Below are 15248 nucleotides of genomic sequence, written 5' to 3'. Positions count from 1 at the left end.
GGAACTAAACAAGGCAATACAATCTGCAAATCTAGGAAAGGCGCCAGGGCCAGATGGACTTACAGCGAAATTTTATAAGGTAATGGCCAATGAACTGGCACCATTCCTAAAAGAGGTGATCAATGGAGTTTTAAAGGACCAGCGGATTCCAGATACCTGGAATGAAGCGAATATATCATTGATCCCCAAAGAAGGCCAAGACTTGACTAATGTGAAAAACTACAGTCCTATATCGCTACTTAACAATGATTATAAAATCTTTGCGAAGATACTGGCGGAAAGACTGAAGGGGTGGCTTACGGAAGTCATTGAGGAGGAACAAGCAGGCTTTTTGCCAGACAGACAAATCAGAGACAATTTAAGGACAGTGATTAATGCTATTGAATATTATGACAAGCGTTGTGACAAAGAGGTTGGTTTCTTCTTTGTTGATGCTGAAAAGGCGTTTGATAATTTAAACTGGGACTTTATGTTTGCCACTATGGAAAAGCTACAATTGGGAGAAAGATTCATTAGAGCAATTAAGGAAATTTACAGAGACCAGACTGCAGCAATTGTGGTGAATGATGAAGCGACTAAGAAATTGATTATAAGTAAAGGAACAAGACAAGGTTGCCCGTTGTCTCCACTGCTGTTCATTTTGGTATTGGAGATCCTGATGATACAAATACGACAAGATGAAAAAATTCGAGGAATTAAAATAAAGGACTATTCATATAAGGTCAGAGCATTTGCGGATGACATAATGTTAATTGTAGAAGACCCATTGGAGAACATGCCAAAAGTGATAGATAAGATTAAGGAGTTCGGAGATTTGGCAGGTTTCTATATTAATAAAAAGAAGTCAAAGATACTATGCAAAAATATGACTAAGCAGAAACAACAATTGTTAACGGAAATAACGGATTGTGAAGTAACAAGTAAGGTGAAATATTTGGGAATCGAACTGACTGCTAAGAATATAGACTTATTTAAAAACAACTATGAAAAACTATGGACTCAGATAGAGAGAGATTTGATTAAATGGAACAGACTAAATTTGTCATGGTTGGGAAGGATTGCAGCAGTTAAGATGAATGTGCTACCAAGAGTAATGTTTTTGCTACAGACAATACCAATCATCAGTGACTCTAAGCAATTTGAGAAATGGCAGAGGAAAATATCAGACTTTGTATGGGCAGGCAAGAAGCCTCGAGTGAAAATGAAAGTTTTACAAGATGCAAAGGAAAGAGGCGGAATGCAACTGCCCAATCTAAGACTTTACCATGACGCAATTTGCTTGGTGTGGTTGAAGGAGTGGATGACGCTAAAGAATAAGAAATTACTAGCCCTAGAGGGATATAAAAAAATATTTGGATGGCACGCATACTTATGGCATGATAAAGTAAAGGCGAACTCGATGTTCCTGCATCACTATATACGGAGAAGTTTATATATAATCTGGAAGAAGTATAGAATCTATCTGGAAGAAGGAACCCCTTTGTGGGTAGTTCCATATGAGGTGATAGATCCGAGAGCTGTTGATAATGAGCAACAATGTCTAACTTATAAAGAAATAACTAGAACTGAAGAATCTAAACTCAGAATAAAGACTCAGGAGGAACTATCACCTTATTATGATTGGTTCCAGTATAGACAGATTAGAGATTTATATAACTCGGACTCTGTAAAGGGAGATATACGAACAGAAAACTCGGAACTAGAGCAGACCCTTCTTAAAGAGGACAAGAAAAGAATATCTAAGGTATACCAAGCACTGCTGAAATGGTATACTGAGGATGAAATAGTTAAAGGACAAATGGTGAAATGGGCCATAAATTTCAACAAAGAAATAACAATGGAGGCATGGGAATACTTGTGGAAGACTACAATGAAGACAACGACATGCACTAGTATTAAAGAGAACATTTACAAAATGATTTACCGTTGGTACATGACACCAAAGAAGATTGCGCTAGGGAATTTGAACACTTCTAATAAATGCTGGAAATGCAGGAAGCATGAGGGCTCCCTCTACCACATGTGGTGGACGTGTGAGGTAGCTAGGCAGTACTGGGGGGAAATAATAAGAGAAATGAGTGAGATATTACAATTTCAAATTAATAAGAACCCAGAACTCCTGCTACTAAACTTGGGAATGGAAGGAATTCCAGCCCATCATAGGACGTTGATATTTTACATGACGGCAGCAGCTAGACTTTTGTATGCGCAAAAATGGAAAATACAAGAAGTGCCAACTATTGAAGATTGGATCCACAAATTGCTGTATATGGCAGAAATGGACAAAATGACAAGAAAATTGAGAAACCTGGACTCAGGACAGTTTAACACAGACTGGGAGAAGCTGAAACAATATTTGGAGAAGAAATGGGAGGTGGGAGGAGAACTGTGGCAGTTTGAGAACTACTGAAGTACAATAAAATGTAGAGGGGGGTGACTTTACCGGGGAGGAGAAGAGGTAAAAGAGAATTTCTAAGCAGTTATGATATTAGATTGATATATATAGAATAATAAATAGAATATTGATAGAAAATAATTAATCATAAGGGTTAACTATAAGGATTGATTAACTAATAATATTTTCTTTTTGATTCCGTACAGTGTACCAAACTGAATATGTTTATTTGAAGTTGTATATGAGTCAAATTGATTGATATCATATATAGACTTATTACTGAAGGGGAATAGAAATACTAATGTAAACAAATATAACTAAAATAGAAAGAAGATAGAATGAATAACATATAGAGTATAAGTTAAACTGGTTGATTTATATGAATGTATGGTTTACATAGTTTATGATATATAGAAATATTTGAAAGTGAAATAATGAAAAATGGGATAAATTGTTTATCCATTATGGAAAATGGGACTCATAGTCAGGGTACAGAGTATTAAAAATAGTTAAAGAAGTATTGCTTAGAATAAAGGGAGAATATATATTTGTTAGATAGAGGAGATTAAAAGGAGTAAGGGAAAAGGGACAAAGGGTTGGAAAACTGTTGGAAGTCAACAAAAAGGGGGAGGAAAGGGAGGGGGTTAGAAATTGGGAAATGGGAATATTGACTGTAATGTGTAAACATTTGATCCTAACCCAATAAAAAAATTTTCAAAAAAAAAATTAATATGAAATATATAAATGGTATGATGATGCTATATCTGTTTTTCCTTCTGGCAATTCATTTTTATGTTATTCTTCATAAAGAAGAAGAATTAATATTTTGGCTTAGACTAACATGTTGTTTAAAATGCAGCTGACTTGGAAAATATGACCAGTGCAGAGCGCATAACAATCCTTCAAGAAAAGTTACAAGAAATCAGGAAACACTACTTGTCTTTAAAATCTGAAGTAGCTTCTATTGACAGAAGAAGAAAGCGTTTGAAGAAAAAAGAGCGGGAAAGTAAGTAATTAAGCCTAAACTTTTCTCTCATTTTAAAAAGTTGAACAGTATCAGTAAGATCAGCATTTGACCCTGGGACATCTGTTAAAACATTCGGTCTTCTGTGAATGTTAGTTTTGTGAATGCTGGATAAATCTCATTCAGTCCTTTCTGAATCTTAATAGTTTAGAATTAAGATTAATTTTCTGTAGAGCATCCTTCCAAGAAAATGGATTTAGGATCAAAGTCTTATACTTTGGTCATAAATGATTTTGCATTAGAAACAACTTATTGGATGTAACTGTTCATCTACACTGTAGTTTCTAAAGTAATATAGATGTCCCAAGCCAAAATACATTTAAGGAAAACGCTTGGATAAAAATGACTACATATGTTGGACTTAATTTCCAAACATATATTTTCAGAATTAGTTACCCTTTAAATATCAATACATTTCTCCCCCACCCCATTGTGACATGATGCTGTTTTTCTCATGCTCAGTAACTGTCAGTATAATGTTTAAGCAGTGTGAAAAGTACAGGAAGGACATTTCCTCCCTACAAATCTCAATGTAAAACTAGGTATGATGACTGGAGATCCATAAACAGTTTTTAAACATGCAAAATAGTAATTGCAGGAGACCCACACATTAAGCTGCCTTATCCTGAATAAGACCAATGGTCCATCAAGGGCAGTATTGTCTATTTTGACTGGTAGCAACTCTCTAGGGTCTCAGGTAGGGGTCTTTCACATCAATACCGCCTGGTACTTTTAACTGGAGATGTCAGGGATTGAACCTGGAACCTTCTGCATACAAAACAGAGGCTCTTCCATTGAGCCTCAACCCCTCCCCAAATTCAGATAGGGGTATGGGGGTTAACCCTTTCCCCTGCACCATTTTCAGCATCTTGAAAGGATAAAGCAACACACATAAACAGCTGTATTCTTAATCTTTCCCTTCTGCAGCTATTGTTTGCTGTTTAGAAAGCACTAGCATATCTGTTTTCAAAACTCCCATTGTTGCCTCTTGTGCCACACACTTGTCCCTTCTTTGGAGACATGAAAGGGATAAGAAATGTTCTGTATTCTGAGTGAAAAAGAGAGAAGTCATGGAAGCTAACGTCTGTAAAAAAAGAAGAAGATGCAAACGCTTGGTCAATAAATGGAGGGACAGATGCTCTCCTACCTTTCATGCATTGATTGACAGGGAGGAATTGAATGCTCTGCACCTTATCCATAGATTAACAAAACATTGATCTTACAGGTGGCAATAAAACAAATACTTCACTGTCCGTCTTCTGTGCAGCCCCACATGGGACTGCGCTTGCGCAGGCCTGCCAACCAGATTTTTCTTTTCTAGCAAATGTCCACTAGGGGGCGCCTGTCTGCCCAATGCGCCTGCGCGGCTTTTCCCGCCCGAGCGACATTGGGCGACGTCGCCCCCTTCACCCTGAGTTTCTTCTTTGCCGCCGACCGGTGAAGATCTAGCTGTCCGCTGTGAAGAAACGCCATTTTGTGAAGAGATCGCTCGGTTTTTTTCCAAGGATGGCGGAGAAAGCGCTGTTTAAGCGCTGTTCGACCTGTTCGACGAAAATGACGAGAACGGATGGCCATTCCGTTTGCCTCGAGTGCTTGGGTGAAGGACACATCGTCGAGAAATGTGAGCATTGTCAACGGTTCACGCCTAAGGCCAGGGCTGAGAGGGTGAATAGATTGAATGCCTTGCTTTGGAGAAGGGCTATGCGGGCGTCGGGAGCCGCGGATGCCCCTCAGGGGCCACCGCCAGTGAGCGGGACGGCTGAACCCCCCAGCGGTGGTTGGACAATCTGTTCATAGCTCCACTTCCACCTCTCGCTCCCGCTCGCCAGATAGGTTCCGACGAACTCCGACTCCGACCTCAGATCCGAAAGACGCCTCGGGCTCCACTTTGGATCGCAAACATCCCCCGAAGTCGGATCCGACTCGGAAGCGACGACACCGTTCCAAGTCTCCGACGAGGTCGGAACCGCCCTCCACGCCAACTCCGAAGGTGCAGAGGACTTCATCGGATCCAAACATCTCGACCGGATTGGCTCCAAAGTCGTCGGTTCTGAAGCCTACGGAGTCGACTCGCCTTAGCCTCGCTCCGAAGACTAGTGCCAGGTCGGAACCCAAGGCTTCGGGTCCGTTGCCTACCTTAGCATCACCGGATCCGGTGGACCGGAGTCGAAGCATCGACCGTGGCTTAGCCTCCCATGGTGAGAAGATGGCAAAAAAGAAGTCGAAGCACAGACAATCAACTTCCGTCCAAACTGACGAGGTGCTCTGGGAGAAGCCCAAGACTCCTTCACCGCACCTGTCTTCTCCGTCATGCCATTCCTCTGCTGATGAGGGTGACCTGCCCGACGCTCCGCCTCTTGTGGCCCATAAGTGGTCTGCTGGTGACTATACTGGTAGAGAGAATCTACCTTATCACTTGCCTAGGAGTGGATATGAACGGGAAGGTTCCCTTTATGCAGGGTCTCACCGATCCTATTCCCCATCTTTTGGCAGAGAGTATTGGGGTGACCCTCGGAGTGAGTTCTCCCGCTATGGTTCTCCCGGACGGGGTTCACCTTACCAACAGCCTGGGCCTCGTCAAGATTCAAGCCCTAGCCCTCCTTCTGACCCATCGCCTGAGGACATCATTATTGGGACTGGTCGTATTTCACCTTTGGAAGACTACCGGCTCTACACTGAGCAGATGGTCCGAATGGCCCGTTCTCTGGACATTGAGATTTCGGCTGTAGATCCGAAACCGAAGGATAAAATTCTGCAGTATGTCCAGTCTGGGGATCCTCCAACCATTGCATTCCCGTTCACTGAAGGTTTGGTGGAAATCGTTACCACAATCTGTGAAAAACTGGCATCTGTTTACCCGACATCTCGTATACTAGAAGCTCTATATAAAACTAGAGATGACGTCTGTACGTACCTCTTTGCACATCCACCGCCTTCTTCCCTCATTACAGAGGAGATGCAGACCCGTCAGCGCCAAGGGTCCCATGCCGTACCCATCGACAAAGAAAGCAGGAAGCTGGATTCATTGGGCAAGAAATTATACTCGTCTGCTGCCCTGATGCTCAAAATTTCTGATTACTCGGCAATCATGGGAGCCTATCAAATTTTCCTGTGGAATCGCATGGCGGTCTTCATGGAAAAACTTCCTGCTGACCAGGAAGTATTGGCTAAAGTAATAATGGATGAGGCTTTACGACTGTCACGACAACAAATTAATGCTGGTCGCGACACAGTTGATACATCTGCAAGAGCATTGGCATCTTCGATCGTGCTTCGCAGACACTCGTGGCTCTGCACAACTGCATTGCCTGTCGAGACACGAAACAAAGTGGAGAATCTACCTTTTGAAGGTCAATCTCTATTTTCATCGAGAACGGATGATTACCTGTCGCAAAAACGAAAAGATCGTCTGACAGCCTGTTCCTACGGTATTCTCCCAACCAGGCAATTCACCGAGAATCGATTCCAGTATCGTTCCTCGCAGGGTAATCGTGGTCGACAGCAGAGATACCAACCATATCCACGTTATGGTTCCTACAGGCAATTCCAGCCCCCTGCGAGCTCTTTTCAGCGCAGGAGACCTAGCTACCACCCACGTCGCAATCAACAAGGCCCCGATGCCAAAGAGTCAGCAACTCAACCTAAACAGTTCTTACTAGAATTTGAACAATCTGTCGTGTTTGGAAACAGATTGGCTCAGTTTGCCTTGGCATGGGCAGAGATTACCAGTGATAGTTGGGTGCTTAACATTGTTACAGTTGGTTATAAAATTCAGTTTGATGTTTACCCAGTGTTGTCTCTTCCTGACCACGCAGTACAATCCTCTTCTGATAAGTTGCAGACTGAGGTTGTAGCACTTCTGGAGAAGGGAGCCGTGCAGGAGGTACTCCCTCAGGACCCCCTCTTGGGTTTTTACTCTAGGATGTTCCTCGTAGACAAAAAGGATGGAGGTGTATGACCCATTTTAGACCTGAGAGAATTGAATAAATTTGTTCTCGTTAAACGGTTCAGAATGCTTACCTTAAATACAGTCCTCCAGTTAATGCCCGAAGGCATGTGGTTCGCCGTCCTGGATCTCAGGGACGCATACTTCCATATTGCCATCCGTCCTAATCATAAGAAGTACCTTAGGTTCCTTTGTAACAGTAAGGCTTACCATTATCAGGTACTCCCTTTTCGTCTGTCAACAGCCCCCCGAGTTTTTTCTAAATGTATGGCTGTTGTAGTTGCATATTTGAGAGAACAAGGTTGTACAATCTATCCCTATCTTGATGATTGGCTTTTGGCAGCACCCTCTGCTGATGCACTTCTGGCCCAAATTAATAAGGTGATGCTTACCTGCTCCCGGTTAGGGCTCTTGGTTAACCTCAAAAAATCTAATCTTACCTGTCCAGGAGAATACTGTTTATCGGTATGGAACTGGATGGCGATGTAAATAGAGGCTTTCTACCCAGGGAATGTGCATTAAAGATTGGCAGGATGGCGAATCTCTTTTTGAGATGTAGGTTCCAGTCGGTGACTGCTATCCAGAGGCTGCTTGGCCTTATGGCCTCTTCTACAGCAGTTACCCCTATGGCCCGGTTGCATATGTGACCTCTCCAACTGTGGTTCCTCTCTGTTCATAATTTTGAACACGAATCCCAGAACAAGAGATATTCCATTCCTAGAGGGATTCTTCGTGCCTTACGATGATGGCTTAGTGAAACTAATCTCCTTGGTGATATTGCTTTTGGGTCCATCCAAACCGAGATCACAATCTCGACTGATGCCTCCACGATAGGATGGGGAGCCCAATGTGGGGCCCTGAGGGCACATGGGGTTTGGTCATAGCAGGAAAGGGAAGATCACATTAACCTGCTAGAATTGAGAGCGGTACGTTATGCCCTTATCGTGTTCGCAGACACGCTGCAGCAGAAATCCGTTCAGGTACTCACGGACAATTGCACCACGATGTTCTACCTGAACAAGCAAGGGGGCACTACTTCCAAGGCCCTCTGCGACGAGGCCGTTCGGATTTGGGAATGGGCCATGGACAGATGCGTGTTCATTCATGCGGTCCATATTCCTGGCACCACAAATGTGATCGCAGACAAACTGAGTCGTATGTGGTCCGACAATTATGAATGGACCATAGCAGACTGAACGCCATCTTTTTGGACTGGGGGTTCCCAGACATAGACCTCTTTGCGTTGGAGGACAACAAGAAGGCCCCACGATTTTGCTCCAGGGGAGGCCTAGGTCGCCACTCCCTCGGGGACGCGTTTCAGATATGCTGGACAGGGCACCTGTTTTATGCCTTCCCTCTGTTCCCACTGTTGTCTCGAATCGTCAGCAAAGTTCAGAGGGATGGGCCTCACATAATTCTAGTGGCGCCCTTTTGGCCCAGACAAGTTTGGTTCCAACATGTCATGCAGCTTTCACAAGGGTCATATTATCGGTTCACTCTGAACCCAGACCTTCTGTCCGACAAAGGGGTTTGGTATCATGACCTACCCAAACTGAACCTCACTGCTTGGCACATTCTGGGTCGGAAGGGATGTCTGACAGAGTAGCTGAGATTTTGCTGAATGCACGTAGGGACACTACTCGCAGGTCATACTCTGCTAAATGGAAGCGTTTTGAAGCCTGGACTAATGACAAAGGAGTGAATGTTTGGGATTGCCATTTGTCATCTGTGTTTGAGTTCCTTCTGTCTCTAAAGGACGGGGGACTCTCTAATTCCTCTGTTAAGGTTTATCTGGCGGCCATTTCAGCCTTCCACCCTAAGATAGATGGGAAAACAGTTTTCTCCCACAGCCTCTCGAAATCCTTTTTGAAGGGGTTAAATAACATGTTTCCACAAGTTAAAGAAATTGTTCCTCAGTGCTCTCTGCAAGTAGTATTAGCGGGGCTTATGAAATCGCCCTTTGAACCGCTGGCTACTTGTGAATTAAAATGGCTGTCCTGTAAGGTGGTTTTCTTGATCACTATTACCTCTGCCCGTAGAGTTAGCGAGTTGGCGGCCCTAAGATCGGATCCTCCCTTTTTGAAGGTCCATCAAAATAAAGTGGTTCTGAGACCTGACCTCCGTTTTAGACCCAAAGTCTCTACTCAGTTTCATACCTCACAAGACATTGTCCTGCCTATCTTTTTTCCTGACCCTGCTAATAATTCTGAAAGGGCCTCACATTCCTTGGATGTGAGAAGGGCTATTTTATTTTACCTTCAACATACCTCACAGTTTAGATGTGCCAAACAACTATTCGTTTGCTACTATGGGCCGAGGAAGGGAAAAGCTGCTACAGTTCAGTCAGTTTCTCACTGGGTTACTCAGACTGTTAAGGCTTGCTACTTACATGCTAAATTACCATGTCCTTTGGAAGTGAAAGCTCATTCCACTAGGGCACAGGCTTCTTCTGCGGCCTTCCTTAGGGGAGTGCCCTTGCAAGACATCTCCAGGGCTGATACGTGGTTGTCTTTCGACACGTTCGCTAAGCATTATGCTTTAGATTTGTGGGAAAGGAAAGAGGCTGCTGTTGGTCAAGCAGTGCTTCAGTCTCTTTTTCAATGAGAACACATGCCCGCCTCCTGGGTAAGTGGCTTGTGAGTCTCCCATGTGGGGCTGCACAGAAGACGGACAGTGAAAACAGAGTTGCGCTTACCATGACTACTGTTCATTGACGTCTTCTGTGCAGACACACAAACCCTCCCTCCTACCCTGCTGTGTTCTTTCTGATAATGAGAGGGCATTAGGCGGCAAAGGAGAAACTGAGGGTGAAGGGGGCGACGTCGCCCAATGTCGCTCAGGCGGGAAAAGCCATGCAGGCGCATTGGGCAGACGGGTGCCCCCTAGTGGACATTTGCTAGAAAAGAAAAATCCGGTCGGCAGGCCTGCGCAGGCGCAGTCCCATGTGTGTCTGCACAGAAGACGTCAATGAACAGTAGTTACGGTAAGCGCAACTCTGTTATCTAGTATTTAGACATCAGTAACAAAGTATCTAGACACCAGTTACAGATTTCCAAATCATTATGTTCTTAGACAAATGTCCCTAAACACTGTAATTTTTATAGTAATAGTTTTCATAAATAATCAGGGTCAACACGCAAGTGACAAAAGACTTGAATATCAAGGAAAATGTTATTGCATACCTAGCAATAAGGTATGCACCATAGCCTGGCTTGCTTCATGGAGAACCATCAGAGGACTAAAATTGCTTTGCAATGTCCATCTCTCAGTGATGTGCTACACTGTGGCCCACCTATTTTGATGCTGGTTCCAAAACACAAACGTGGCCATCCTTCATTTTCACTGTCTGAGGCTGAGCTGGGAGACAGCAGTTATTTGAACACAGATTCGGTAATGTAAGTCCATTTAGTAAATGATCTTTGGAGCAACTATGAGCCAAGCTACAAATGACGAATTACACAAGGACTTTGCCATTTCCCCTCTCTACAGAGCCAGGGAGATCTGTCCTCAGAGGTTGTGTTAATTTCCCCTTTGCCTCCCCAAGGCTCTGTCAGTTTCACCTCCCATTCTAGGAGGTGAAGAGGAAATTAATAACCTCAGCTCTGTACAGAGGGGGAATTGACAAAGCCTTCTGATCTCTTTTAAAACTCAGCTTCCCATCTAACATTGTGACTCCCTTCACGTGCAGTCCTCATGTAATTCGTCATTTGTAGCTTGGCTCACTGTCTTGCCGTATTCCCTTGACCTAGATGCATTATGTGGAATAGATTTCAGTGGAATTTGCTACTTTGTAACTCAACTCAGTCTCAAAGCCAAACCCCTTCAAAAATACTAATGTTGGATCCAATGAAGGACCCTCTTCCCAGTTAACAGCAAATGCACTGACTTAGGTCAGCCTGTCAGGTAGTTTTGGTGATTCCTTGGATCTTGCAAGCCTATTCTACTCTAGCTAAGAAATTTGCTTTTCTAGTTGTAACATCCAACCTATGGAATACTTCCAGAGAAAGTCCTCTGTGGCTGTTCTTCACACACCATGAAATACTTTTCCCAAAGGCATTTAGCAGCCAGTGAATTTGTAATGAGTCTGCTGGACTCTAGCTGTGCGGGATGATTTAACTGTTTAGTTATTTTAATTATTTTTGTTATCTGGTGTTTTTTTATGTATAGAGTTTGTTTTTGTTAGCCTACTCTGGATACAGCAGAGAACAGAATATGATTTTTTAAATAAATAAATGCTTCAATGAAAACAGCAAGTATGTTGAAGTGGTTCTTCTCTACCTTCTCTTTTCCCAGCATTCCAAGAAGGACCCCCTCCCCACTACTACTTAGAATTGAGAACTCACTAGAACAGAATAAAGGAGGGAGGGGTGGAAGATGCTCAGGCCCTCAACAGTGACTTTTCAGGGAGGCCGGGGGGACAGTGCTGCGTAAAGGCACTAAAAATCAGTTCTGAGATCTTACCCCATTCAAAGAAACAGTGGATCCAACCCCAAAGTAGATGGTACAGTTAGACAGCTACAAAGAATTTGCCATCACAAAGCTCTTTATGAAAACCTTTATGTAGTAGTAACAGAAGATGCTTCAATACAGGAAATATTCCTTCTTCAAATGTGTTCATTCATGTTGAGCAAAGCCACTCAGTATCCTTAAAATTGCTTTAATAAATTACATTACATTACGAGATAGTACTTTGAAGCTCGTTGCAGAATGCAAATACATGACCCAAATTTTATTTCATTTCAGTAACAATTTTAGTAGAGGATATTGTATTTACTTAAGAATTTATAATCTGTCCCCCCTTTAAAAAGCCTGTCGAGCAGCATACAATAAAATGTCTGAGTAATGAGGGCCCATTACGTTGCATCTGATCAAGTGATATCTAATCTATGAAAGCTTGAATAGAATAAAATCTTGCAAGATTTTAAGGTGCCACTGGACTCCTGTTTATTTTTTCTGCAACAGATTAACGCTGCTACCTCTCTGGAATAAAACAAAGCTAAACTAAATTTAAAAGTGACTAGAATGAAGAAATAATATTTGATCTTTCTGCACTCTTATCTTACAGGTGCTGCTACCACATCATCATCCTCTTCCTCACCTTCCTCCAGTTCCATTACAGCAGCTGTTATGTTAAGTTTAGCAGATCCATCCATGTCCAGTTCATCACAAAATGGAATGTCAGTTGAGTGCAGGTGACAGCAAGACTTGCCTAAGCACTTTGCACTTAATGGCTGCTGAGAGCCACTTTTTATACTGCACAGTGGCACAAATTTCAGACAAGCACTATTTTGTATTTAAAAAATTTCTTGACAAGCTAACTTTGCACTTAAGTGCACTTTTTAAGAAGAAAAAGTACAACAAGCAGCTTTTCCTCAAGCAATAATTGTTTCCAACTTGTCTGGGAATTGTATGTTGAGTGAGCTGAAGGCCTTCTCCCCTGTGGCAAAGGGAGGCTATTCACTGCCTGTAGAATCAATACCGTAAGCATACAGTTGTTGGATAGGCCTAATAGATATGTTTAAATGACTTGCTGTTCACATAGTCCCTGATACTTTGTTGAAGCTGGAACATTTGATATTTTTCCATTATTTAGGAAAAATGAACCTATTTTCATTTTTACAACTAATTGTTTTTTAACTAAGTCACCTTACAGTGGCTATAATTGTACAAATTAAGCACATGTAATTTAATTCCAAACCTGCCATTAATAGGATTTTTTTCACCAGACCTGATAACCAAATATAAGGGTTCTGTTTAAAAGGCTAACTAATGTTTACAGGTTTGAATTAGGCTAAATAGGTTACAGTGGGTTTTAATAACCCATGAATTGGAATGAAACTACTGTACTTTGCCATTTTTCTATGAATCAGTATTTTTTTTAATTTTGATAAAAATACATTGTGAAAAGGAAGAAAATGGCTAACAAACTGTATTAAATCTTAATGTATAAAGATTGTATTTAGCCAGTTTAAAGTGTATATTTATTCATAATGAATTATAACACTTATATTTTTGTGTTTTCTTGTAAAAGTTTCTTTTCTGTTAAAGCAACAAATATTTCATTTGTAATGCTTATTTTATTATGAGCTACAACTGAGAGGTCTTCAAGAAGGAGTAAACTGCATTAATATAATTCATGGTTGCTGAGAAAAACATTGCCACAAAGGGATAGTTGTTTATAATATAAATAGCTAACTGAGTGGTAGATATTACTTTTTTTAAAATGCCTTGTACAAAATCCAAATCAATTCAACTATTTCCACTTCTATTGATTTTATGTTGTATGAATCCCAAGCCCTCTCTTGTTTGGCACTTGTATTTAATTACACACCTTTGTAAGACATTTGTATATGGCGAAAGTGTTCATTCGAGCTATTTAATACCTGGCACTGTTAATACACAGTACTTTATTGTACAGATTGTTTTGCTGTTTTAATTGTAGTTCTGTGTACTTTTTTTGGCTGGGGCTTATGGGGGCTGGCATGTTTTTTCTTTTTTCTGGCAATACAACATGTAAGAATTTCAAACCTTCTGTTGGTAGATGCTAGAGTATCAGAATCTTTACATTCGACTTTTCTAAGAAAAGCATTTTCAGTCTTAGTAGTGTGTGCTTAAGGTAACCGATTTTATTGAAAATGGTTTCAAGCTATTCAGATATGTACAGGACTGTAAAAAACATTGATGACAAACCTTGAAAGAAAGTCATATAGAGAGAAGCTATAAAATATATATTAGGTTCTGCAGACAATGGAATTATGTAATATATTGTACAAATGTAAGCAAAGGCCTCTGAAATAAAATGCCATAGTTTGTGAATACTGGATTTTGTTTCTAACACTGTGATTAAAATATTTAGAAAGTGCCAGCTATAGCTCTAGTATAGGTAATGTAATGTTATAACAGCAATTGTTACATTTGGACAAGTTGCCTCTACATATACCTCTCTGAACCAAATTCAAGTCAATTTATTCTAGGACTATATTAATCTCATTGGCCTGAAAAAAGATGTTCCACAAATACTGAGTTAGCTTACTATACATTGGGGAAAAAACCTATTTCCACTCGCAAGTCCTCTGACATACAAATGGGCTTGGAAAAGAAAGGAATTTCTCTCACCTTGCATTTTTCAGAAGCAAGGAAATAGGAGGAATCTTCCTGTTGCTTCTCATAATGCAGGCCCAACTTTCCTTCACTCTGACATACACAGGAGTCTGATTTCTCTCATTTATGCTGGAGTATGAAGGAAATAAGAAACAGTAGGAATGACTTTCTCATCTTCTCCAGAATGAAGTGAGAACTTGGGGGGGGGGATGCATGCTGCTTGGTGTCCTTGCAGGAGAACTAGGGGCACATGCTCAGTGTAAGCTAGTGTGAGTGAATTTCCCAATGCGAGTATAACTGACAAACTTTTTATCAATTTCCATTGAGCTAGCAGCTTAACTTGTTTGCACGCTTTAAAAGAAAGTATTTGCTGATGTCTAAAATTTAATGGCTTAGGTATTAGTTGGCAGAATTGAACTTAGTTCCAGCAGTTACTGTACTTGCAGCTGCTCACCCAGTGCCTAATTGGGCCCTACTGTGTACAATTTCTCCTTACGTTGAAATGCTGTGACTTGTGCGATAGCCCCAATAGAGCCTGTCCTTTCCCTTGATCAAAACATGAGCAGAATGGACTGGAACCTTCCTTACCTCATTGGCTGCTATTCCTAAGCAGCTGCCTATGAAGATGCAACTAAGAAAGGCTTCCATGGCCACTCCTCAGAATGCTCCACAATAGGAACCCATAAAGCTACATTTGTTTAGTAACTACCTTCCTAATGGTAGTGTTCAGGATAGAAAAGGGACAGGACTTGACATATGCCACCAGTGCTGCTTTTCCTGAG

At 41.6% G+C, this 15248-nt stretch overlaps 1 protein-coding gene across 2 annotated transcripts in view; it reads left to right on the top strand.

Moving 5' to 3' along the window:
• Positions 1-13780, top strand: part of ARID4B (AT-rich interaction domain 4B) — a 185219-nt gene extending 171439 nt beyond the window's left edge. For both annotated transcript variants that reach the window (XM_054976567.1, XM_054976559.1), the window contains 2 exons: positions 3255-3401; positions 12431-13780. In XM_054976567.1, the coding sequence (XP_054832542.1) occupies positions 3255-3401; positions 12431-12561 (278 nt within the window). In that variant the 3' untranslated portion in view covers positions 12562-13780. The remainder of the gene's footprint in view (positions 1-3254; positions 3402-12430) is intronic.
• The last annotated feature ends 1468 nt before the right edge of the window (positions 13781-15248 follow it).

Source organism: Eublepharis macularius, chromosome 1 (genome assembly GCF_028583425.1).
Source record: "Eublepharis macularius isolate TG4126 chromosome 1, MPM_Emac_v1.0, whole genome shotgun sequence".
NCBI lineage: Eukaryota > Metazoa > Chordata > Lepidosauria > Squamata > Eublepharidae > Eublepharis > Eublepharis macularius.
This window is presented reverse-complemented; position numbering and strand designations above follow the sequence as displayed.